The following is a 27,800-nucleotide window of genomic DNA, read 5'->3' on the forward strand; positions in this document are numbered from 1 at the left end:
GGGAGACATTAATTTGAGAACCCCAAAGATTCGAGGCAGAGGTTTGTATCCAAATACCCATACTACTTTCACATACCTGCATCCTAAATAGCAGGTCGTTTGAGCATGTGAAAATAAGACAGTTTAATATTATGTGTCATTTCGGAAATGGTGTATACTTTAAATGGCCGGATGTCATACTCTTTTGGGTTTTGACACTTTAAATGACCGGATGTCATGCTCATTTGGGTTTTGTCAGCTGCTGATCATTAGATAAGGGGAGGAGCTACTGAAATCAATGAATACCGGGAAACAGCACAATCGCGAATGATGCATTCTCGTATGCCAACATTGAATGTTTTATAGTATGTGCATTTTTGTTGTTGATCGAATAGGATTTAAATGTCAGGATGTTATAGACCTACTCATGTCGGCATTTCATCAAGTAGAATTCGCTGCACACTTCGGGGATTTCATATCCAAAATGCATGTTTGCATCAATATAAGAGAGAGGGCTGCTAGTTTTGATATCTAACGTTAGCTATCTTCACGTAAACAAAAAAAACAACTTGGAAGATGGCGAATAGCGAAGCTTCTGCGGTGGTGTTCAAATATAAGTCGTGTTTTTGTTCTACTTAAAATGATCACTACTATTTCATGGTAACGTTACATATTTGAAAACATATGGTGCCTTTTAGCTAGCTAGGTCCTTTGGTAGGACTAGAAGTTAGAACAGTTGTAACAGTAACGTTAGCTCCATGGTGACTTGCTTGCTGTTGAGCTACAACTTTATATTGACCTTGTTAGTTCGCTACTTGTAAACAACAGGTATTGTGTTCAAACTGTTACGCCTCGATCACACCGACAGTGTGGTTGCGTTTTGGGTACACCAGAAGTACAGTTGCGTTTTGGGTACACCAGAAGTACATTCATTTCCAATGGAACGCTGCGTTTGTGTTGCAGTACGTTCTGTGTGGTGCACACGTTGGATTTGTCAACCTGTACGTGCAGACAGCTTGACAGAAATGGTAGCGGTAGGGGCATGTTGAACTTTTGTTGCACACGTACCCAGTTGATGCCGCGCCCCATTACGCGCAATGACAATGCAGGGGTGGTGGAGGCGTTATAGGGTCTGATGACCAGGGCCGTGCACAGACCTTAAAATGTTTTATTTTCATAATTCACAGCTCGAAATTCATAACATACAAAATGCCTCTATTGAACACTTTGAGCATAAACACTGGAGGGGCATGTGCTCTGAACGGGTAGAGCCCTATTTGTGCAGATGACAATACCAGGCATTTATGTCAGTGGCGAACAAGGCAGGAGATATGCCACAAGCAAAGGGTTTGACTAACGTTCATTCAACTGGCCATAGTTGGCCCTCTTGCCACTAGCTATAGCACTATGCACTGCCACTAGCTATAGCACTATGCACGGCCACTAGCTATAGCACTATGCACTGCCACTAGCCATAGCACTATGCACGGCCACTAGCCATAGCACTATGCACGGCCACTAGCCATAGCACTATGCACGGCCACTAGCCATAGCACTATGCACGGCCACTAGCCATAGCACTATGCACGGCCACTAGCCATAGCACTATGCACGGCCACTAGCCATAGCACTATGCACGGCCACTAGCCATAGCACTATGCACGGCCACTAGCCATAGCAATATGCACGGCCACTAGCCATAGCACTATGCACGGCCACTAGCCATAGCACTATGCACGGCCACTAGCCATAGCACTATGCACGGCCACTAGCCATAGCACTATGCACTGCCACTAGCCATAGCACTATGCACTGCCACTAGCTATAGCACTATGCACTGCCACTAGCTATAGCACTATGCACTGCCACTAGCTATAGCACTATGCACTGCCACTAGCTATAGCACTGCCACTAGCTATAGCACTATGCACTGCCACTAGCTATAGCACTATGCACTGCCACTAGCTATAGCACTGCCACTAGCTATAGCACTATGCACTGCCACTAGCTATAGCACTATGCACTGCCACTAGCTATAGCACTGCCACTAGCTATAGCACTATGCACTGCCACTAGCTATAGCACTATGCACTGCCACTAGCTATAGCACTATGCACTGCCACTAGCTATAGCACTATGCACTGCCACTAGCTATAGCACTGCCACTAGCTATAGCACTATGCACTGCCACTAGCTATAGCATTATGCACTGCCACTAGCTATAGCACTGCCACTAGCTATAGCACTATGCACTGCCACTAGCTATAGCACTATGCACGGCCACTAGCAATAGCACTATGCACTGCCACTAGCTATAGCACTATGCACTGCCACTAGCTATAGCACTGCCACTAGCTATAGCACTGCCACTAGCTATAGCACTATGCACTGCCACTAGCTATAGCACTGCCACTAGCTATAGCACTATGCACTGCCACTAGCTATAGCACTATGCACTGCCACTAGCTATAGCACTATGCACTGCCACTAGCTATAGCATTATGCACTGCCACTAGCTATAGCACTGCCACTAGCTATAGCACTATGCACTGCCACTAGCTATAGCACTATGCACGGCCACTAGCAATAGCACTATGCACGGCCACTAGCTATAGCACTATGCACGGCCACTAGCTATAGCACTGCCACTAGCTATAGCACTATGCACTGCCACTAGCTATAGCACTGCCACTAGCTATAGCACTATGCACTGCCACTAGCTATAGCACTATGCACTGCCACTAGCTATAGCACTGCCACTAGCTATAGCACTGCCACTAGCTATAGCACTATGCACTGCCACTAGCTATAGCACTATGCACTGCCACTAGCTATAGCACTATGCACTGCCACTAGCTTTGCACTATGCACTGCCACTAGCTATAGCACTATGCACTGCCACTAGCTATAGCACTATGCACTGCCACTAGCTATAGCTAACGTTAGTAACACTGTAGCCTACATTCCTCTCTCAACATTTCTCTCCTTCCAGTTCTTCTGATTTGTCATGTCTGTTTGTTTTATGTGCATGAATATTAAAATCAGTTTATGCAACATGAGTTTCTACCTGAATGTTTACAGCCTGAATGGGTCTAGCTAGTTTCATGAAACATAGCCTGTTTATGGTGAAAGTAATGGTAAACTGAACGTGTTACTGTTTAACCTTGGCACTCCAATTTGAATAAGTATGTGGCAGTCTAGCTCGCTACAGAATGTTCACACAACTCTACATTGCTCATGTTTTGGTAAATGTTGTACTTTTTATTTAGTCTTTTTCAGGATTTAGTGAGTGTGAACTGGATGGGTGAACTGGATGGGTCAGCGTGGGTGATCTGGATGGGTGAACTGGATGGGTCAGCGTGGGTGAACTGGATGGGTCAGCGTGGGTGAACTGGATGGGTCAGCGTGGTTGAACTGGATGGGTCAGCATGGGTGAACTGGATGGGTCAGGATGGGTGAACTGGATGGGTCAGCGTGGGTGAACTGGATGGGTCAGCGTGGGTGAACTGGATGGGTCAGCGTGGGTGAACTGGATAGGTCAGCGTGGGTGAACTGGATGGGTCAGCGTGGGTGAACTGGATGGGTCAGCGTGAGTGAACTGGATGGGTCAGGATGGGTGGTCAGCGTGGGTGAACTGGATGGGTCAGGATGGGTGAACTGGATGGGTGAACTGGATGGGTCAGCGTGGGTGAACTGGATGGGTCAGCGTGGGTGAACTGGATGGGTCAGCGTGGGTGAACTGGATGGGTCAGCGTGAGTGAACTGGATGGGTCAGGATGGGTGGTCAGCGTGGGTGAACTGGATGGGTCAGCGTGGGTGAACTGGATGGGTGAACTGGATGGGTCAGCGTGGGTGAACTGGATGGGTCAGCGTGGGTGAACTGGATGGGTCAGCGTGGTTGAACTGGATGGGTCAGCATGGGTGAACTGGATGGGTCAGCATGGGTGAACTGGATGGGTCAGCGTGGGTGAACTGGATGGGTCAGGGTGGGTGAACTGGATGGGTCAGCGTGGGTGAACTGGATGGGTCAGCGTGGGTGAACTGGATGGGTCAGCGTGGGTGAACTGGATAGGTCAGCGTGGGTGAACTGGATCGGTCAGCGTGGGTGAACTGGATGGGTCAGCGTGAGTGAACTGGATGGGTCAGGATGGGTGGTCAGCGTGGGTGAACTGGATGGGTCAGCGTGGGTGAACTGGATGGGTGAACTGGATGGGTCAGCGTGGGTGAACTGGATGGGTCAGCGTGGGTGAACTGGATGGGTCAGCGTGGTTGAACTGGATGGGTCAGCATGGGTGAACTGGATGGGTCAGCATGGGTGAACTGGATGGGTCAGCGTGGGTGAACTGGATGGGTCAGGGTGGGTGAACTGGATGGGTCAGTGTGGGTGAACTGGATGGGTCAGCGTGGGTGAACTGGATGGGTCAGCGTGGGTGAACTGGATAGGTCAGCGTGGGTGAACTGGATCGGTCAGCGTGAGTGAACTGGATGGGTCAGCGTGAGTGAACTGGATGGGTCAGGATGGGTGGTCAGCGTGGGTGAACTGGATGGGTCAGGATGGGTGAACTGGATGGGTCAGCGTGGGTGAACTGGATGGGTCAGCGTGGGTGAACTGGATGGGTCAGCGTGGGTGAACTGGATGGGTCAGCGTGGGTGAACTGGATGGGTCAGGATGGGTGGTCAGCGTGGGTGAACTGGATGGGTCAGGATGGGTGAACTGGATGGGTCAGCGTGGGTGAACTGGATGGGTCAGGATGGGTGAACTGGATGGGTCAGCGTGGGTGAACTGGATGGGTCAGCGTGGGTGAACTGGATAGGTCAGCGTGGGTGAACTGGATCGGTCAGCGTGGGTGAACTGGATCGGTCAGCGTGGGTGAACTGGATGGGTCAGCGTGAGTGAACTGGATGGGTCAGGATGGGTGATCAGCGTGGGTGAACTGGATGGGTCAGGATGGGTGAACTGGATGGGTCAGCGTGGGTGAACTGGATGGGTCAGCGTGGGTGAACTGGATAGGTCAGCGTGGGTGAACTGGATCGGTCAGCGTGGGTGAACTGGATCGGTCAGCGTGGGTGAACTGGATGGGTCAGCGTGAGTGAACTGGATGGGTCAGGATGGGTGGTCAGCGTGGGTGAACTGGATGGGTCAGGATGGGTGAACTGGATGGGTCAGCGTGGGTGAACTGGATGGGTCAGCGTGGGTGAACTGGATGGGTCAGCGTGGGTGAACTGGATGGGTCAGCGTGGGTGAACTGGATGGGTCAGCGTGGGTCAGTGTGGGTAAACTGGATGGGTCAGCATGGGTGAACTGGATGGGTCAGGATGGGTGGTCAGCGGGGGTGAACTGGATGGGTCAGGATGGGTGAACTGGATGAGTCAGCGTGGGTGAACTGGATGGGTCAGCGTGGGTGAACTGGATGGGTCAGGAGGTGCATGTGTGAACTGTCCTTTTTATTTTATTTTTATTTTTTGAAACCCAAAGTGGATTTCTGTTTTCTCTTTGGGAAGTGTTGTCTTGTTTTTTAATAAACATTTTAATTTGATACCGGTACATCGACTGTTGGTGTGTTTTTTTTTCTTTCAATATTTCAATATTAAACATCTGAGCTATCTTGTTACAGGTACATGGTAACAATTATACAGAGCTATCTGGTAACAGGAGAAATAGCCACGCCTGACCCTCTCACAGAGAAAAGGATGAAAGCATGTGGCAATGCTAAGTACACAAGCCACCAAATCAAGAACGCAGTTCTTAGCAGCTCAGCTGAGATGGTACAACGTTAAATAAGTTGAGTGTAATTGCAGATGAAACCAAAGATTTAAAGGAAAAAAAATGTTTTTAGTTGTGAGGTACTATTACAACGTGGCCATCCACAAAAACCTTTTACACTTTCAGTCAGCTGAAAGCTTAGATGTAGCAGGTCTCGCAAAAATGATAATTGATTGTCTTGGAAAAACGTGGTCTGGACTACAGAAATAATTGGTACATCCGTCATGAGCAGAAAGCATTCTGGTGTGTCTGCACGGTTTAAGAACAGTGCAGGATTTGCAATTTATGTGCACTGTCATGCACATTTACAGTGCGTTGCGAAAGTATTCGGCCCCCTTGAACTTTGCGACCTTTTGCCACATTTCAGGCTTCAAACATAAAGATATAAAACTGTATTTTTTTGTGAAGAATCAACAACAAGTGGGACACAATCATGAAGTGGAACGACATTTATTGGATATTTCAAACATTTTTAACAAATCAAAAACTGAAAAATTGGGCTTTCAGTGCAGCAAACTCTCTCCAGAAGTTCAGTGAGGATCTCTGAATGATCCAATGTTGACCTAAATGACTAATGATGATGAATACAATCCACCTGTGTGTAATCAAGTCTCCGTATAAATGCACCTGCACTGTGATAGTCTCAGAGGTCCGTTAAAAGCGCAGAGAGCATCATGAAGAACAAGGAACACACCAGGCAGGTCCGAGATACTGTTGTGAAGAAGTTTAAAGCCGGATTTGGATACAAAAAGATTTCCCAAGCTTTAAAAATCCCAAGGAGCACTGTGCAAGCGATAATATTGAAATGGAAGGAGTATCAGACCACTGCAAATCTACCAAGACCTGGCCGTACCTCTAAACTTTCAGCTCATACAAGGAGAAGACTGATCAGAGATGCAGCCAAGAGGCCCATGATCACTCTGGATGAACTGCAGAGATCTACAGCTAAGGTGGGAGACTCTGTCCATAGGACAACAATCAGTCGTATATTGCACAAATCTGGCCTTTATGGAAGAGTGGCAAGAAGAAAGCCATTTCTTAAAGATATCCATAAAAAGTGTTGTTTAAAGTTTGCCACAAGCCACCTGGGAGACACACCAAACATGTGGAAGAAGGTGCTCTGGTCAGATGAAACCAAAATTGAACTTTTTGGCAACAATGCAAAACGTTATGTTTGGCGTAAAAGCAACACAGCTCATCACCCGGAACACACCATACCCACTGTCAAACATGGTGGTGGCAGCATCATGGTTTGGGCCTGCTTTTCTTCAGCAGGGACAGGGAAGATGGTTCAAATTGATGGGAAGATGGATGGAGCCAAATACAGGACCATTCTGGAAGAAAACCTGATGGAGTCTGCAAAAGACCTGAGACTGGGACGGAGATTTGTCTTCCAACAAGACAATGATCCAAAACATAAAGCAAAATCTACAATGGAATGGTTCAAAAATAAGCATATCTAGGTGTTAGAATGGCCAAGTCAAAGTCCAGACCTGAATCCAATTGAGAATCTGTGGAAAGAACTGAAAACTGCTGTTCACAAATGCTCTCCATCCAACCTCACTGAGCTCGAGCTGTTTTGCAAGGAGGAATGGGAAAAAATTTCAGTCTCTCGATGTGCAAAACTGATAGAGACATACCCCAAGCGACTTACAGCTGTAATCGCAGCAAAAGGTGGCGCTTTAAAGTATTAACTTAAGGGGGCTGAATAATTTTGCACGCCCAATTTTTCAGTTTTTGATTTGTTAAAAAAGTTTAAAATATCCAATAAATGTCGTTCCACTTCATGATTGTGTCCCACTTGTTGTTGATTCTTCACAAAAAAATACAGTTTTATATCTTTATGTTTGAAGCCTGAAATGTGGCAAAAGGTCGCAAAGTTCAAGGGGGCCGAATACTTTCGCAAGGCACTGTATTTGAATGTGGTTCTTGTCGATGCTGTACAATCCGTGCCTGAGGCAGTTCACTTTTTTTTCTTTTTTGCTCTACTGCAGAAACTTTAGAACTCTGATTTGTACGTTTGTCTCAAGTGGCTTGCAGTTCAGAAAGAGATGAATTCACAGCAGCAGCCCAGGGAACTACGGAGACTTACGGATGTAAGGTGGGCCTGCAGATACATGGCATGCCGGGATCCGAGGGACAGGCTTCCAGCAGTTCCGAGAGTGCTACTACAGGATATCACACTTGAACATAGTGGTGACAGATCAGCGGAGGCAAGGGGCTTTCGTTCTCAGATTTTTATTTCATAGGGCTTTTGGTTACCTTGTAAAGTGCTTGGTGATGCCAAATGTCTTTCTGACATGCTCCAATCAAGCTCTCTTGAACTTGCAAGGGCTGTGGCTCTAGTAGGTGCCCTTACAGACACATTACAGGAAGGGCTGTGGATCTAGTAGGTGCCCTTACAGACACATTACAGGAAGGGCTGTGGATCTAGTAGGTGCTGTGGATCTAGTAGGTGCTGTGGATCTAGTAGGTGCCCTTACAGACACATTACAGGAAGGGCTGTGGATCTAGTAGGTGCTGTGGATCTAGTAGGTGCTGTGGATCTAGTAGGTGCTGTGGATCTAGTAGGTGCTGTGGATTCTAGTAGGTGCCCTTACAGACACATTACAGAAGTGAGGGTTACTATGGAGAACTATGGGAAGAGGTTGAAGAGATTGCAGAGCTCTGTGAAATAAGTGTACAATAAGTGAACAGGCAGTTAACCCACTGTTCCTAGGCCGTCATTGAAAATAAGAATTTGTTCTTAACTAGTTAAATAAAGGAGAACATTGATAGTGGTACTCACAGTGATTGGTAGAGGTAACATTCAATGTGCCAGTGGATGAGAGGGCACATGAGACATGGTTTCAGTTCATGTCGGGGGATTGAGATGGCAGTGGAGTGGAGTATTCATCACCTCTTTTAATCACTGAACAGGTGGGGGACTTAGCTGTAAATACTAACAGCAGAGACATTCCATGACAGCTGCGCCATCGTAGGTTTGGACAACGAGTTTCTCTACGAAGTTAAACTCAAGACGTCTCAAAATTCTTGAAGTCAAACACAGACTGCGCATCTCGCCCACTTGACACATCAAAAGTATCCCAAGAAACGTTCCTGAGTAAAAATGGGCTTTCCCCTGACACCGCCTGACACCGCCTATTATATAGGTCCTGGATGGAAGGAAGCTTGGCCCCAGTGATGTATTGGGCCGTTCACATTACCCTTTGTAGCGCCTTACGGTCAGATGCCGAGCAGTTTCCATAACAGGCAGTGATGCAACCGGTCAGGATGCTCTCGATGGTGCAGCTGTAGAACCTTTTGAGGATCTGGGGACCATTACTAAATCTGTCTCCTGAAAGGGAAATGGTTTTGTCGTGCCCTCTTCACGACTGACTTGGTATGTTTGGACCAAGATAGTTTGTTGGTGATGTGGACACCAAGGAACTTGAAACTCTCGACCCGCTCCACTACAGCCCTGTTGACGTTAATGGGGGCCTGTTCGGCCAACCTTCTGTAGTCCACGATCAGCTCCTTTGTCTTGCTCACATTGAGGGAGAGGTTGTTATCCTGGCACCACACTGCCAGTTCTCTGACCTCCTCCCTATAGGCCGTCTCATCGTTGTCGGTGATTAGGCCTACCACTGTTGTGTCGTCAGCAAACTTAATGATGGTGTTGGAGTCGTGTTTGGCCACACAGTCGTGGACGAAGAGGGAATACAGGAGGAGACTTAAAACACACCCCTGAGGGTCACCAGCGTTAAGGATCAGTGGAGCAAACGTGTTGTTGCCTACCCTCACCACCTGGGGACGGCCCGTCAGGAAGTCAAGGATCCAGTTGCAGAGGGGGGTGTTTAGTCCCAGAGTCCTTAGCTCAGTTACGAGCTTCGTGGGCACTATGGTGTTGAATGCTGAGCTGTAGTCGATGAACAGCATTCTCACATAGGTAGTCCTCTTGTCGATTGCGATTGCGTCATCTGTGGATCTGTTGGGGTGGTATGCGAATTGGAGTGGGTCTGAGTGTCCATGAGGATGCTGTTGATGTGAGCCATGATCAGCCTTTCAAAGCACTTCATTGCTAAAGTCATGAGTGCCACGGGCGGTAATCCTTTAGGCAGATTACCTTCACTTCCTTGGGCAAGAGACTGTGGTAGTCTGCTTGAGACATGTAGGTATTACAGACTCGGTCAGGGAGAGGTTGAAAATGTCAGTGAAGACACTTGACAGTTGGTCCGCGCATGCTTTGAGTACACGTCCTGGTAATCCGTCTGGCCCAGCGACTTTGTGAATGTTGACCTGTTTAAAAGGTCTTGCTCACATCGGCTACCGAGAGCGTTATCACACAGTCATCCAGAACAGCTGGTGATCTCGTGCATGCTTCAGTGTTGCTTGCCTCGGAGCGCATTTAGCTCGTCTGTTAGGCTCGCTTCACTGGGCAGCTTGTGTCTAGGTTTCCCTTTGTAGTCTGTAATAGTTTTCAAGTCCTGCCACATCCAACGAGCGTCAGAGCTGGTGTAGTAGGATTCTATCTTAATCCTGTATTGACGCTTTGCTTGTTTGATGGTTTATCTGAGGGCATAGCGGGATTTCTTATAAGAGTTTGGATTAGTCTCCCGCTCCTTGAAAGTGGCAGCACGATCCTTTAGCTCAATGCTAAAAAGATCTTTGAAAGCGGTAGCTCTAGCCTTTAGCTCGATGCAGGTGTTGCCTGTAATCCATGGCTTCTCAGGGGTGTGTTTTAAGAATGACCTTCTTGATCCAAATCAGTCAGGTTACAAGACTAGTCATTCAACTGAGACTGCTCTTCTCTGTATCACGGAGGCGCTCCGCACTGCTAAAGCTAACTCTCTCTCCTCTGCTCTCATCCTTCTAGACCTATCGGCTGCCTTCGATACTGTGAACCATCAGATCCTCCTCTCCACCCTCTCCGAGTTGGGCATCTCCGGTGCGGCCCACGCTTGGATTGCGTCCTACCTGACAGGTCGCTCCTACCAGGTGGCGTGGCGAGAATCTGTCTCCTCGCCACGCGCTCTCACCACTGGTGTCCCCCAGGGCTCTGTTCTAGGCCCTCTCCTATTCTCGCTATACACCAAGTCACTTGGCTCTGTCATAACCTCACATGGTCTCTCCTATCATTGCTATGCAGACGACACACAATTAATCTTCTCCTTTCCCCCTTCTGATGACCAGGTGGCGAATCGCATCTCTGCATGTCTGGCAGACATATCAGTGTGGATGACGGATCACCACCTCAAGCTGAACCTCGGCAAGATGGAGCTGCTCTTCCTCCCGGGGAAGGACTGCCCGTTCCATGATCTCGCCATCACGGTTGACAACTCCATTGTGTCCTCCTCCCAGAGCGCTAAGAACCTTGGCGTGATCCTGGACAACACCCTGTCGTTCTCAACCAACATCATGGCGGTGGCCCGTTCCTGTAGGTTCATGCTCTACAACATCCGCAGAGTACGACCCTGCCTCACACAGGAAGCGGCGCAGGTCCTAATCCAGGCATTTGTCATCTCCCGTCTGGATTACTGCAACTCGCTGTTGGCTGGGCTCCCTGCCTGTGCCATTAAACCCCTACAACTCATCCAGAACGCCGCAGCCCGTCTGGTGTTCAACCTTCCCAAGTTCTCTCACGTCACCCCGCTCCTCCGCTCTCTCCACTGGCTTCCAGTTGAAGCTCGCATCCGCTACAAGACCATGGTGCTTGCCTACGGAGCTGTGAGGGGAACGGCACCGCAGTACCTCCAGGCTCTGATCAGGCCCTACACCCAAACAAGGGCACTGCGTTCATCCACCTCTGGCCTGCTCGCCTCCCTACCACTGAGGAAGTACAGTTCCCGCTCAGCCCAGTCAAAACTGTTCGCTGCTCTGGCCCCCCAATGGTGGAACAAACTCCCTCACGACGCCAGGACAGCGGAGTCAATCACCACCTTCCGGAGACACCTGAAACCCCACCTCTTCAAGGAATACCTAGGATAGGATAAGTAATCCTTCTCACCCCCCTTAAATGATTTAGATGCACTATTGTAAAGTGGCTGTTCCACTGGATGTCAGAAGGTGAATTCACCAATTTGTAAGTCGCTCTGGATAAGAGCGTCTGCTAAATGACTTAAATGTAAATGTAATGTAATGCTTCTGGTTGGGATTTGTACATACAGTCACTGTGGGGACGATGTCATCGATGCACTTATTGATGAAGCCGATGACTGAGGTGGTGTACTCCTCAATGCCATTGCATGAATCCAAGAACATATTCCAGTCTGTGTTGGCAAAACAGTCCTGTAGTGTAGCATCCGCTTCATCTGACCAATTCCTTATTGAGCGAGTCACTGGTACTTCCTGCTTTAGTTTTTGCTTGTAAGCAGGAATCAGGAGGATAGAATTATGGTCAGATTTGCCAAATGGAGGGCGAGGGAGAGCTTTGTATGCATCTCTGTGTGTGGAGTAAAGGTGGTCTAGGATATTTTTTGTTATATATTGTTCATAAATGACCAGCATGGTCGAATAATAATAAGGCAGAACAGTTGAAACTGGAGCAGCAGCACGGCCAGGTGGACTGGGGACAGCAAGGAGTCATCATGTCAGGTAGTCCTGAGGCATGGTCCTAGGGCTCAGGTCCTCCGAGAGAAAGAAAGAAAGAGAGAAAGAGAGAATTAGAGAGAGCATACTTAAATTCACACAGGACACCGGATAGGACAGGAGAAGTACTCCAGATATAACAAACTGACCCTAGCCCCCCGTCGCATAAACTACTGCAGCATAAATACTGGAGGCTGAGACAGGAGGGGTCAGGAGACACTGTGGCCCCATCCGATGATACCCCTGGACAGGGCCAAACAGGAAGGATATAACCCTACCCACTTTGCCAAAGCACAGCCCGCACACCACTAGAGGGATATCTTCAACCACCAACTTACCATCCTGAGACAAGGCCGTTGACTCCTTATCAGACATTCTGTCAAAGATGTGTCGGTCCACTGTAAGACACATACATACCACTGCCCTATTCACCCATACACTGTCCTCCTTCCCATCTCCCCCATAGTGACACGAGAGCAGACCCCCAGACCTCCTTTCCATGTGGTGGGGCCTCTGGGACAAGGGGAACAGTTATGGTTGGTCTTAGACTAGTCAGTTGGCTACGCTCCAGTTCACCATACTCATCATCAGATATCTCATAGCCCAGGGTCAGGGTTCACAGCTCATCTCCATGAGGGTTGCAGTCAGGATGATTTTAGTTTTAATTCGTTCAGTGCCCCCAGAGAGGACCAAACATCTTGGTTGTGTTCATTTGCCACAAAAATAGAAGAAAGTGGACTGAAACAGAGACTGGACATGTCCAAGAAAAACACATTTTACTCAGTTTCAAAACATTTTGTTGTGATGTGCCCTTCAGAGGTAACCCTGCTTTCCCAGGTATAAACCAGTCATTGATTTAAATGGCCACAACTAAAAACAACATAACCTGACTGCATTCCTCAAAACCTAAGAGTTGTGTACCTCTCTGTTCTAAATCCAACCGTGTTGCCACTGGTTAACAGATGTTCTACCTTACCAGTTACCTAACATAGTCCCACTCTCTAGAATAACACTGCCAGGCTTGCCCTCTCTAGAATAACGCTGCCAGGCTTGCCCTCTCTAGAATAACCCTGCCAGGCTTGCCCTCTATGGAATAACCCTGCCAGTCTTGACCTCTATGGAATAACCCTGCCAGGCTTGCCCTCTCTAGAATAACCCTGCCAAACTTGCCCTCTCTAGAATAACCCTGCCAGGCTTGCCCTCTCTAGAATATCCCTGCCAGGTTTGCCCTCTCTAGAATAACCCTGCCAGGTTTGTCCTCTCTAGAATAACCCTGCCAGGTTTGTCCTCTCTAGAATAACCCTGCCAGGCTTGTCCTCTCTAGAATAACCCTGCCAGGTTTGCCCTCTATGGAATAACCCTGCCAGGCTTGCCCTCTCTAGAATAACCCTGCCAGGCTTGCCCTCTCTCTAGAATAACCCTGCCAGGCTTGCCCTCTCTAGAATAACCCTGCCAGGCTTGTCCTCTCTAGAATAACCCTGCCAGGCTTGCCCTCTCTGTAGAATAACCCTGCCAGGCTTGCCCTCTCTAGAATAACCCTGCCAGGCTTGCCCTCTCTCTAGAATAACCCTGCCAGGCTTGCCCTCTCTAGAACAACACTGCCAGGCTTTCCCTCTATGGAATAACCCTGCCAGGCTTGCCCTCTCTCTAGAATAACCCTGCCAGGCTTGCCCAGCCATGGAATAGGGGCAGCAGCGTAGCCTAGTGGTTAGAGCGAGGGCAAGCCTGACTAGTAACCAAAAGGTTGCAAGATTGAATCCCTGAGCTGACAAGGTACAACTCTGTCGTTCTGCCCCTGAACAAGGCAGTTAAACCCACTGTTCCGAGGCCGTCATTGAAAATAACAAATTGTTCTTAACTGACTTGCCTAGTTAAAATAAAAATAAAAATAGTTGTTAATGCGTGCAAAGAGCTTTTCCTCCACAAGATGGCGCTCTGTGAGGAAGGCAGAATACAGACCGGCGAGCTGCTTTCCTCTGATGAACTTTGTAAGCTGCTCTTTCATTTCACAATTTGAACTTGAATTTAACTGTAATAACGGTATTATTGTTTAATGGCATGATGACATTTTTTGTTTTTAAATATGCATTTACAGTGCCTTCGTAAAGTATTAAGATCCCTTGACTTTTTCCACATTTTGTTGCGTTACAGCCTCATTCTAAAATGGATCAAATATTTTTTTCCCTCATCAATCTACACACAATGCCCCATAATGACATCACAATACCCCATAATGACATCACAATACCCCATAATGAGAAGCAAAAACATTTTTAGCAAATTTACCAAAAAAAGTTAACAGAAATACCTTATTTACATAAGCATTCAAAAATTGAGCTCAGGTGCATCCTGTTTCCATGGATCATCCATGAAACGTTTCTACAACTTGATTGGAGTCCACCTGTGGTAAATTCAACTGATTGGACATGATTTGGAAAGGCACACACCTGTCTGTATAAGGTCTCACAGTTCAAAGTGCATGTCAGAGCAAAAACCAAGCCATGAAGTCAAAGGAATTGTCCGTAGAGCTCCAAGACAGGATTGTGTCGAGGCGCAGATTTGGGGAAGGGTACCAAAAAACGTCTGCAGCATTGACATATGGGCGAGGGGACGGTCTAAAATTATACTGTTACATTGATGCTGTTGACCCGGATCACTGGTTGCTGCGGAAAAGGAGGAAGGTCAAAAGGGGGGTGAGTGTAACGGATGTGAAATGGCTAGCTTAGTTAGCGGTGCGCGCTAAATACCGTTTCAATCGGTGACGTCACTTGCTCTGAGACCTTGAAGTAGTAGTTCCCCTTGCTCTGCAAGGGCCGCGGCTTTTGTGGAGCGATGGGTAACGAAGCTTCGTGGGTGACTGTTGTTGATCTGTGCAGAAGGTCCCTGGTTCACGCCCGGGTATGGGCGAGGGGACGGTTTAAAATTATACTGTTACACTGGCCACCCGGCCAAACTGAGCAATCGGGGGAGAAGGGCCTTGGTCAGGGAGGTGACCAAGTACCCAATGGTCACGCTGACAGAGCTCTAGAGTTCCTCTGTGGAGATGGGAGAACCTTCGAGAAGGACAACCATCTCTGCAGCACTCCACCAATCAGGCCTTTATGTTAGAGTGACCAGACGGAAGCCACTCCTCAGTAAAAGGCACGTGACAGCTCGCTTGCAGTTTGCCAAAAGGAAGAATGTTGGTGGCAGCATGATGCTGTGGGGGTGTGCTTCAGCGGCAGGGACTGGGAGACTAGTCAGGATCAAGGCAAATATGAAGAGAGCAAAGTACAGAGAGATCCTTGATGAAAACTTGCTCCAGAGCGCTCAGGACCTCAGACGAGAGTGAAGATTCACGTTCCAACAGGACAACGACCCTAAGCACACAGCCAAGACAATGCAGGAGTGGCTTCGGGACAAGTCTCTGAATGTCATTGAGTGGCCCAGCCAAAGCGCGGACTTGAACCCTTATCGAACATCTCTGGAGAGACCTGAAAATAGCTGTGCAGCAACACTCCCCATCCAACCTGACAGAGCTTGAGAGGATCCGCAGAGAAGAATGAGAAAAACTCCCCAAACACAGGTGTGCCAGGCTTGTAGGGTCATACCCAAGAAGACTCGAGGATGGAATCGCTGCCAAAGGTGCATAAAAAAAATGGAAATATATAACATTTACATAAGTATTCAGACCCTTTACTCAGTAATTCAAAAAATAATCAGCAAGCATTTCTAAAAACCTGTTTTTGATTTGTCATTATGAGATATTGTGTGTTGATGAGGTGGAAAAATGTATTTAATCCAATATATAATAAGTCTAGAAGATAACAAAATGTATTTAATCCATTATATAATAAGGCTAGAAGATAACAAAATGTATTTAATCCATTATATAATAAGGCTAGAAGATAACAAAATGTATTTAATCCATTATATAATAAGGCTAGAAGATAACAAAATGTATTTAATCCATTATATAATAAGGCTAGAAGATAACAAAATGTATTTAATCCATTATATAATAAGGCTGTAACATAACAAAATGTGGAAAAAGTCAAGGGATCTGAATACTTTCTGAAGGCCCTGTAAGTAGTTTTTGGCTTTCATTGATCTTTCAGATGCTGAGATGAAACCACCAAGCGGAGGACCAAAGGAAAGCGATGAGCTTGACTACCTTTCAGGAGAGGCCATATAGTCAAGCCAACACATCCAGACCAACCTAAACCCACAGCTAACATCCAAGCCTACGGGGATTTGACAGAAATCATAATAATAATTGTTCTATTGTTTTATGTGTTGAAATTGTCACAAAAAAAGTGTAATAATTAAAAAATAAAACTAGCTTACCGGCCCAGAACACACTGCAATACATACGGACACAGAGTTGTCTGTGTGTCACACTGCACGACATTTGGGCTTTTATCTAAGTCAGTTCTGGAAGAGCAAAGCAAATGTTTAGTAGCAAACAGTATAGGAGTATTTTCCATTAAATTAAAAATACTGAAGCATACAGTTGGGAATCAGTGAAACTACACTCATCGTCAAGCTTTAATTACTTGAATCAGCTGTGTAGTTCTAGGACAAAAAAAAACACAAAATGGTTTGGTAAACCCTGCCCTAGGCCACAACACATCACTAGTTCTCAACACCAAAGCATTGTTCGCAATTTGTATAAAATCCTGTTTTAGTATTCACAATGTATCTTTTAGATCATTTTAAAAAATGTATGATTTGTATTTGTACGATGTATGTCAAGGTTTTCATGAAATATGCCAGTTACAAATAGCCTAAGAGTTCGAAAAACCCCCAACTTAAAATAGAAAGTCTACTGTATTTAAAAAAAATGTATTTTATTTCACCTTTATTTAACCAGGTTGAGAACAAGTTCTCATTTACAACTTCGACCTGGCCATGATAAAGCAAAGCAGTTTGACACATACAACAACACAGAGATACACATGGAGTAAAACAAACATACAGTCAATAAATAATACAATAGAAAAATAAGTCCATATACAATGTGAGCAAATGAGGTGAGATAAGGGAGGTAAAGGCAAAAAAAAAATGGTGGTGAAGTAAATACAATATATCAAGTAAAATAAATAAATACAGTAGGGGGAGAGGTAGTTGTTTGGGCTAAATTATAGATGGGCTATGTACTATGTACAGGTGCAGTAATCTGTGAGCTGCTCTGACAGTTGGTGCTTAATGCTAGTGAGGGAGATAAGTGTTTCCAGTTTCAGAGATTTTTGTAGTTCATTCCAGTCATTGGCAGCAGAGAACTGGAATGAGAGGTGGCCAAAGGAGGAATTGGTATTGGGGGTGACCAGAGAGATATACCTGCTGGAGCACGTGCTGCAGGTGGGTGCAGCTATGGTGAACAACGAGCTGAGATAAGGGGGGACTTTACCTAGCAGGGTCTTGTAGATGACCTGGAGCCAGTGGGTTTGGCGACGAGTATGAAGCGAGGGCCAGCCAACAAGAGCGTACAGGTCACAGTGGTGGGTAGTATATGGGGCTTTGGTGACAAAACGGATGGCACTGTGATAGACTGCATCCAATTTATTGAGTAGGGTATTGGAGGCTATTTTGTAAATGACATCGCCGAAGTCGAGGATCGGTAGGATGGTCAGTTTTAAGGTATGTTTGGCAGCATGAGTGAAGGATGCTTTGTTGCGAAATAGGAAGCCAATTCTAGATTTAACTTTGGATTGGAGATGTTTGATGTGAGGTCTGGAAGGAGAGTTTACAGTCTAACCAGACACCTAGGTATTTGTAGTTGTCCACATATTCTAAGTCAGAACCGTCCAGAGTAGTGATGTTGGACAGGCGGGCAGGTGCAGCCATCTATTGGTTGAAAAGCATGCATTTAGTTTTACTTGTATTTATGAGCAGTTGGAGGCCACGGAAGGAGTGTTTTATGGCACTGAAGCTCCTCTGGAGGGTTGTTAACACAGTGTCCAAAGAAGGGGCAGAAGTATACAGAATCGTGTTGTCTGCATAGAGGTGGATCAGAGACTCATCAGCAGCAAGAGTGACATCATTGATGTATACAGAGAAGAGAGTCGGCCCAAGATTGAACCCTGTGGCACCCCCATAAAGACTGCCAGAGGCCCGGACAACAGGCCCTCCGATTTGGCACACTGAACTCTATCAGAGAAGTAGTCAGTCGGTGAACCAGGCGAGGCAATCATTTGAGAAAACAAGGCTATCGAGTCTGCCGATGAGGATGTGGTGATTGACAGAGTCGAAAGCCTTGGCCAGGTCAATGAATACGGCTGCACAGTATTGTTTCTTATCGATGGCGGTTAAGATATCGTTTAGGACCTTGAGCGTGGCTGAGGTGCACCCATGACCAGCTCTGAAACCAGATTGCATAGCGAGAAGGTGCAGTGGGATTCGAAATGGTCGGTAATCTGTTTGTTGACTTGGCTTTCGAAGACCTTAGAAAGGCAGGGTAGGATAGATTTACGTCTGTAGCGGTTTGGGTCTAGAGTGTCCCCCCCTTTGAAGAGGGGGGTGACCGCAGCTGCTTATTTGGGAATATCAGACGACACAAAAGAGAGGTTGAACAGGCTAGTAATAGGGGTGGCAACAATTTTGGCAGATAGTTTAAGAAAGGGTCCAGATTGTCTAGCCCGGCTGATTTGTCGGGGTGCATATTTTGCAGCTCTTTCAGAACATCAGCTGACTTGACTTGGGAGAAGGAGACATGGTGAAGGCTTGTGCGAGTTGCTGTGGAGGTTGCAGTGCTGTTGACCGGGGTAGGGGTAGCCAGGTGGAAAGCATGGCCAGCCGTGGAAAAATGCTTATTGAAATTGTCAATTATAGTGGATTTATCAGTGGTGACAGAGTTTCCTATCCTCAGTGCAGCTGGCAGGAGGTGTTCTTATTCTCCATGGACTTTACAGTGTCCCAGAACTTTTTTGAGTTTGTGTTGCAGGAAGCAAATTTCTGCTTGAAAAAGCTTGCCTTGGCTTTTCTAACTGCCTGTGTATATTGGTTTCTAACTTCCCTGAAAAGTTGCATATCACGGGGGCTGTTCGATGCTAATGGAGAACGCCATAGGATGTTTTTGTGTTGGTTAAGGGCAGTCAGGTCTGGAGAGAACCAAGGGCTATATCTGTTCCTGGTTCTAAATTTCTTGAATGGGGCATGCTTATTTAAGATGGTGAGGAAGGCATTTAAAAAAAAATAACCAGACATCCTCTACTGACGGGATGAGGTCAATATCCTTCCAGGATACCCGGGCCAGGTTGATTAGAAAGGCCTGCTCACTGAAGTGTTTCAGGGAGCGTTTGACAGTGATGAGTGGAGGTCGTTTGACCGCTGACCCATTACGGATGCAGGCAAGGAGGCAGTGATCGCTGAGATCTTGGTTGAAAACAACAGAGGTGTATTTAGAGGGCAAGTTGGTTAGGATGATATCTATGAGGGTGCCCGTGTTTACGGCTTTGGGGTGGTACCTGGTAGGCTCATTGATAATTTGTGTGAGATTGAGGGCATCAATCTTAGATTGTAGGATGGCTGGAGTGTTAAGCATGTTTCAGTTTAGGTCACCGAGCAGCACGAGCTCTGAAGATAGATGGGGGACAATCAGTTCACATATGGTGTCCAGAGCACAGCTGGGGGCAGAGGGTGGTCTATAGCAGGCGGCAACGGTGAGAGATTTGTTTTTAGAGAGTTGGATTTTTAAAAGTAGAAGTTCAAATTGTTTGGGTACAGACCTGGATAGTAGGACAGAACTCTGCAGGCTATCTTTGCAGTAGATTGCAACTCACTGCTCGAATTAACAAAGTAGAGTTATTTAGCTATTAATGTGAATTATTTGTCTGATGTCATGATTTTGTTATCAAGAGTAAATCAATTGTTATTCTTTATTTTTAAACATGACCCACAATGTACTTGATCATGTTTGGGGAACAGGCCTTCAACTGTCCTAGGGTCCTCGGGCACATTTATTTTTATGATCAAACTAGGTCAGTAGTCATCTAATGATATAAGTCTGAGTGACACTTGGCTCATGCAATGTCGTGTCCTGTCAACCTTTGCCACCTGTTGTCGTGGGAGCCAGCTGTAATAATATTTTCCCTCAATTTGCTGCATTGGTGTCAGCAGTGGGATGATGGCTGTGTCACAGTTGCATTGTATTTTTTTTTTCTTCACGCAATAATATGGCTACATAGCCTACTCTACAGTAGCATGCAGTTTGCCAGAATGACAATCGTTTCTCCAGGTTCAGTGGTCTTATCAAGCTTGTCTTTGAATGAGCAATATATATATGATTTTTGAATTTAGAAGTTGACCACCAACCATTCTGTAGCATGTAATCAGTGAGAATTTGTGACAGTGGCCACACCGTGCTCGACATCTCTCCACTGTCGGTTTATGGAAAGCGGTGTTTGAGGCGGATGAGAAAATGGCGGCTTCCTGGGCGGCATGAGAACATGTAGCTTTTTCTCATTTTTATTTAGAATTATCCCGGGTTCAAATTATTAAATTGAGTCCCGCTCTCGATACTTTTTTGGGGATTAAAGTTACAGTTTACGAGTAAGTATAATGTGCTAACGATAACGCGACTAACTTTTTTTCGCGTTTTATTGTGACGGCTAACGTTATCTCCGCCATTTTTCTTGAGGGAAGCTAGCTAGCTTGCTAGCAAGGCTAATACAAAAAAATAACTTATTGCTATGAATGCATCAATGAAAGAGACGTTTAATAAAGAAGTAAAACTTAATTTCGTTAAATGATTCTATCATGTTAGGATTTATTAAGGTTGTTCTTCATTTTATAACCAACTTCTGTTTTTAATTGGTCAAGAAGGATATTAGCAAGCTAACGTTAGCTGTAGCCTCCAAGCTGAAAGCTAACATTTTAGCAAGCTAAGAAATTAGCTGTTAGCCTATTTGCTATTTAGCTTAGCCATTTAGCTATCTGGTTTGTATTGGAATGTCTTGTATAATCTATCAGTAACGTTATTTTTAATGTTAATTTGCAGCATCCGCTAACGTTAGCTAGCTCACTAGCAAATATGCTTCACCAAGATACTAGTGTAGCTTTTTCACTGCTGTAGCTTTTTAATTATGTCAAAATGGCGACACCCAGAACAGAAAGGCATGACTTTTTTTTTTTTTGGTCTGGAAAGCTAGGTTGTTACCATCACAGTGCAACAAAACTAAACACCAATAAACATTGGCTGTAAAATTACAATTACTTATGACACTTGAAGGTTTACAGACTGAAACAAGTTGATAAATAATTTCTGCTCATGAAGAAGCATGAATAGCATGAATATGCAATAGTATTTCTCCCGGGATAATAATGTTCAATCATAATGTGTCTTGCACATTATAATCGACATTGGGTACATATATTAATCTAAAGGTATCTGAAACGATTAAACAAGCAAACCAGGTTCAGGAGCCAGCTGAATTAATATTTGTATTATTAGTCAGGCTGTTTTCTGGATGGTTTGTTTAGTTTTGTTGGCTACAAGATGGCGGCACCCATCGAATCGCACCGCTTTGCTTCCTTGGAAATATAACTCTACAACACAGAAAATTAAAGCGTCAATTTTTGAAGAGATTAGTACAACAACAACAACAAAAAAATAATATTTGTGTGTCAAGAGTTCCACAATTTTGATGTCTGTACATTTTCATGTTTCCGGATCTACGTTTCATAATTTTATTCTCGGCGTCTTGTTTGCTAAAATGGCGGCTCCCATAGATGTTTTTTTTGTGCTTCTTCTTGGCTAAATAAACTTGCGAGCTAGCAACCACAACCTGGACATATTTATATTCTCTATACAATTATATACAAGTGGTCTTGAACTGGGAACAACGTATACAAAATCTCGATACTATATTTTGTGTTTGAGTGCAGTATTTTAGTAGGACGCGAGGTTTTTAAAAATCCTGTGTAACGTTTAAACGTTACCGTAGCCAGCTACTGTTAGCTTGTTGTCAGTTAACGTTAGCTGGCTAGTCCTATCGGATGCTAGCTAACTCGTTAGCTTAGCATTATTATACATTTAGACATTTTAGCTATATTGGAAAGCTTTTCAAGTTGGACATTTTTTTTCTAACTTCCTTCTCAAAGAGAAACTGAATCTACCGGCACCATGACATCTGGGACCTCTGGCTCAGTTCTGCAGCCACGGTGGAAGCGGGTGTTGGGTTGGTCCGGCCCTGTCCCTCGGCCCCGACACGGACATCGTGCAGTTGCAATTAAAGAATTGATGGTCGTTTTCGGGGGTGGCAATGAAGGAATTGTGGATGAACTGCATGTGTATAACACAGGTAAGATGATGCTTTGTTTATACATTCGGTATTGTTCATAAAGTATTTGCTATGCTACCTAGCTAACATTTTTTTTTAGCAATTGGATACGAACTTGCCCATCGGCTAATTTGTGCTAGTTAGCCATTTCATGGGCTGTAGCGCTAACTAGCACAAATATTTTCAACAAGTAGTTATTGCTTTTATCCTCTTAGGCAATGGTCGTTCAACATAGTCAATTACCAATGTACCTCTGTGGTTGTGACAGTGAGTAAGTAGGTGGTTTAAAGTGTTTGACTCCTGTTTTGCTCATATATTGTTGCAAGGCAATCATGCGCCAGTGTTCACGTGCCGTGAAATTTAATGGGACCAGAAGCTAGCTCGCTAGTTATATGGCTAATGGTACCCAGTTGAGCTGCGAAGCCTTTGGCAAAACCGAAGTCGCCCAGTGGAGATTGGAGGGAAACTGCAAAGAGAAATGGCGGGTTAAATTAAAACAAACACGTCATATCATCAACAAAACCTCTGTAACTGCACAATAAATATAAAATATAAACTGACGATTTAATCTATGTTCTGCATTTTTAATAAGCGTGCATTTGTGAAAATCCACACTCATGGTCATTTCAAGGGGTGTGCAACACAACAAAAAATGTAAACAACGCATTCCTTTCACTGGCATCAATTGATTTCTATGGTCTGCCAGTGGTGCAGCATCAGTAATTACTTTACATATTGGCATATTTGGTAGAATTCCAGTCATTTCAATTAATGAAATAGACGAACAGGCTGTGGCCTTTGACAGTCGTGAGTTAAGCAGGTTATTGCCAGTGATCGACCAGGACTGAAATAGGTGCTGTGCTGGTACTATTTATATTTAGGTGCAAGAACTCTGCAATGCTTTTGAGCTAATATTCTATAAGGTACAGTACTCAAGAAGTAACATAGTGTTGTCACGATACCAACATTTTTACTAATAAGATACTGCACCAAGTATCAGGTTACCACAGTGACAATTCAGTGTCCCATCGTCCTGTTCGACCCGTCCCCCGATTCCTGTTTTCTAAACATTATGCGCATGCGCTACACAACCGGTCACTGATATTCACACTTGCTCATCCAGTATCGGAAAGGCCTACCAGTGATTTGGATGAAGGAATAGTAGGAATTAATATACATGCATAATGATGCAGAGGGAGAGAAGCAGGTGAGTGATGGCTGTAGGGGGGATGCACTAGCATATTTACAGCTGTCACACATGACATGAGCATGAATGTGAAGTTGACATTATTGGACCAGCACAAACAAGAGACTAGTGACCGTTGCTTAGATTTAACAGAATTGATCAAAACAGCTGACTTTAATAAACATTTTATAACAGGAGCCAGTGGGTTCTTTAGATCAGTAGGATTGAACAATTTGGTAGTATCATATGAAACGGTACTGTGGTATTCTAAAATGTTGGTATTGTGACATTTTTGGTACCGGTATCTTTTATTTATTTTTTATTTTACCTTTATTTAACTAGGAAAGTCAGTTAAGCACATTCTTATGGGTTAACTGCCTGTTCAGGGGGCAGAAGGACAGATTTGTACCTTGTCAGCTTGGGTATTTGAACTTGCAACCTTCTGGTTACTAGTCCAACGCTCTAACTACTAGGCGATCCTGCCATCCCTACACTCTAACCACTAGGCTACCTGCCGCCCCTACACTCTTAACTACTAGGCTACCTGCCGCCTCTACACTCTAACCATTAGGCTACCTACCTCCTCTACACTCTAACCACTAGGTTACCTGCCGCCTCTACACTCTAACCACTAGGCTACCTGCCTCCCCTACACTCTAACCACTAGGCTACCTGCCGCCTCTACACTCTAACCACTAGGCTACCTGCCTCCCCTACACTCTAACCACTAGGCTACCTGCCGCCTCTACACTCTAACTACTAGGCGACCCTGCCGCTCCTACACTCTAACCACTAGGCTACCTGCCACCCCTACACTCTAACCACTAGGCTACCTGCCGCCTCTACACTCTAACTACTAGGCGACCCTGCCGCTCGATACCGTGCAACACTACGTAGATTTGACTAGCCGACCTGCCCAAGTCAAGCACTGGTTATTACTACAGTAACTTCAGTTACAGGGTTTTATAATCCATAAATTCAATGTGTTTCAGCCACCAATCAGTGGTTCATTCCTGCTGTCCGTGGCGACATCCCGCCTGGCTGTGCTGCGTATGGGTTCGTGTGCGACGGCACCAGGCTGCTGGTGTTCGGAGGGATGGTGGAGTATGGCAAATACAGCAACGATCTGTATGAACTGCAGGTACATGTTCAGCCCACAGAATTAAGCTCTGACAGTTATTTAGTGGGATTTGGGGTGTAAACTAAACACTAAATAGTTTGCATAAATACCTGTATACTAATTTCCATCCTCAATTTTAAACCATAACTAACATTCCTTGTCATTTATATGTTTTGCGTTAGATGTGCTTGAATGGGTATAGGCTAATTAGAGATCTTAGCTCTGTAGGCACAGCTGAGCTTGTTAGTGAGTCACTGCATTCATGTCGTCGTTGACTGCTGATCTCTCCTCAGGCCAGTCGCTGGGAGTGGAAGCGTCTGAAGCCCAAGTCTCCTAAGAACGGCCCTCCTCCCTGTCCCCGCCTGGGACACAGCTTCTCCCTGGTAGGGAACAAATGCTTCCTGTTTGGAGGACTGGCTAACGACAGCGAGGACCCCAAGAACAACATCCCCAGGTATACATCATCCATATATATTATCCACCCCCCCACCAAGTATGTGTGTACTGTGTAGCCCACAGTGCATTTGGAGAGTGTTCAGGCCCCTCAACTTTTCCCACATTTTGTTACTGAACAGCCTTTTTCTAAAATGTATTAAATTGTTTTCGTCCCCCCTCTCTTCAATCTACACACAATACTCCAAAATGACAAAGTAAAAACAGTTTTTTTTAGAAATGTTTGAGTATTCACACCCTTTACTCAGTACTTTGTTGAAGCACCTTCGATAGCGATTACAGTCTCGGGCCTTCTTGGGTATGACACTACAAGCTTGGCACACCTGTATTTGTGTAGTTTCTCCCAGTCAAGGACATTGAGACTTTTCCTGAAGCCACTCCTGCATTGTCTTGGCTGTGTGCTTAGAGTCGTTGTCCTGTTGGAAGGTGAACCTCTGCCCCAGTCTGAGGTCCTGAGCACTCTGGAGCAGGTTTTCATCAAGGATCTCTCTGTACTTTGCTCCGTTCAATATTTGCCTTGATCCTGACTAGTCTCCCAGTCCCTGCCTCTGAAAAACATCCCCACAGCGTGATGATGCTGCCACCACAACCATGCATTTTTGGCAAACTGAGTGGTGGCTTCCATCTGTTAACTGTACCATAAAGGCCCGCTTGGTTGGGTGCTGCAAAGATGGTCGTCTTTCTGGAAGGTTCTCCCATCTCCACAGAGGAACTCTAGAGCTCTGTCAGCGTGACCATTGGGTTCTTGGTCACCTCCCTGACCAAGGCCCTTCTCCCCCGATTGCTCAGTTTGGCCGGGTGGCCAGCTCTAGGAAGAATCTTGGTGGTTCCAAACTTTTTCCACTTAAGATTGGTGGAGGTCGCTGTGTTCTTGGGGACCTTCAATGCTGCAGAAATGTTTTGGTATCCTTGCCCAGATCTACGGACAATTCCTTCAACCTCATGACTTGTTTTTTCTCTGACATGCACTGTTAACCGTGGGGCCTTTTTATATAGACAGGTGTGTGCCTTTCCAAATCATGTCCAATCAATTCAATTTACCACAGGTGGACTCCGTTCAAATTGTAGAAACATCTCAAGGACGATCAATGGAAACAGGTTGCACCCGAGTTCAATTTTGAGTCTCATAGCAAAAGATCTGAGTACTTACGTAAATACCGTATTCGTTTTTATTTTTAATACATTTGCAATCAGTACCTATCAAACGTTTGGACACCTATTCTTTCAAGATTTTTTTTCTTTATTTTTACTATTTTCCACATTGTAGAATAATAGTAATGACATCAAAACTATGACATAACGCATGGAATTATGTAGTAACCTAAAGTGTTAAAAAAATATTCAATTTTAGATTCTTCAAAGTAGCCACCCTTTGCCCTGATGACAGTTTTGCACACGCTTGGCATTCTCTCAACCAGCTTAATCTGGAATGCTTTTCCAACATTCTTGAAAGAGTTTCCACATATACTAAGCACTTGTGTCCTGCTTTTCCTTCACTCTGTGGTTCAACACATCCCAAATTGTTTCAATTGGGTTGAGGTCGGGTGATTGTGGAGGCCAGGTCATCTGATGCAGCACTCCACTCTCCTTCTTGGTCAAATAGCCCTTACACAGTCTGGAGATGTGTTGGGTCATTGTCCTGTTGAAAAACAATTTAATAGTCCCACTAAGAGTCAAACCAAATGGGATGGCATATCGCTGCAGAATGCTGCGGTAGCCATGCTGGTTAAGTGTGCCTTATTTGTCAACAACAGCTGGTGTGCCATCTCTAATATTAATTATCTCTTAAGGTTTGCTCACCTGAGGTATCGTAACACAACCTGTAGACTATTTATTTACCAAGAGTTTTCGTCAATGTTTTTTTCATAGCTGTCTATTTACCACCACAAACCGATGCAGGATCGGAGACCGCACTCAACAAGCAGTATAAGGACATAAGCAAACAAGAGGATGCTCACCCGGAAGTGTCTGGGGACTTTAAATGCAGGAAAACTCAAATGTGTTTTTCTTCATTTCCACAAGCATGTTACATGTGCAATCAGAGGGGGAGAGAAGAAAAAAAACTCCAGACCACCTTTACAACACACACAGAGACTCATACAAAGCTCTACCTCACCCTTCATTTGGAAAATCTGACCATAATTCTATCCTCCTGATTCTGGCTTACAAGCAAGTACTCAAGCTGGAAGTATTTGGGTCGGCAGGGTAGCCTAGTGGTTAGAGCGTTGGACTAGTAACTGGAAGGTTGCAAGTTCAAACCCCCAAGCTGAAAAGGTACAAATCTGTCGTTCTGCCACTGAACAGGCAGTTAACCCACTGTTCCTAGGACGTCATTAAAAATAAGAATTTGTTCTTAACTGTCTTGCCCAGTTAAATAAATGTTAAATAAATAAATAATAAATATATACATATATAAATATATACAACTATACAACTATATAAATGTATACTTAAAGGTAAAATAAAATACCA

At 45.3% G+C, this 27,800-nt stretch overlaps 1 protein-coding gene across 1 annotated transcript in view; it reads left to right on the forward strand.

The window, feature by feature from the left end:
- Positions 1-20,582: 20,582 nt before the first annotated feature.
- Positions 20,583-27,800, forward strand: part of hcfc1b (host cell factor C1b) — a 55,626-nt gene continuing 48,408 nt past the window's right edge. The window contains 4 exon segments of the mRNA XM_064922018.1: positions 20,583-20,839; positions 22,391-22,590; positions 24,748-24,896; positions 25,169-25,329. Of these exon segments, the coding sequence (XP_064778090.1) occupies positions 22,413-22,590; positions 24,748-24,896; positions 25,169-25,329 (488 nt within the window). The 5' untranslated portion in view covers positions 20,583-20,839; positions 22,391-22,412.

Source organism: Oncorhynchus masou, chromosome 18, assembly GCF_036934945.1.
Source record: "Oncorhynchus masou masou isolate Uvic2021 chromosome 18, UVic_Omas_1.1, whole genome shotgun sequence".
Lineage (NCBI taxonomy): Eukaryota > Metazoa > Chordata > Actinopteri > Salmoniformes > Salmonidae > Oncorhynchus > Oncorhynchus masou.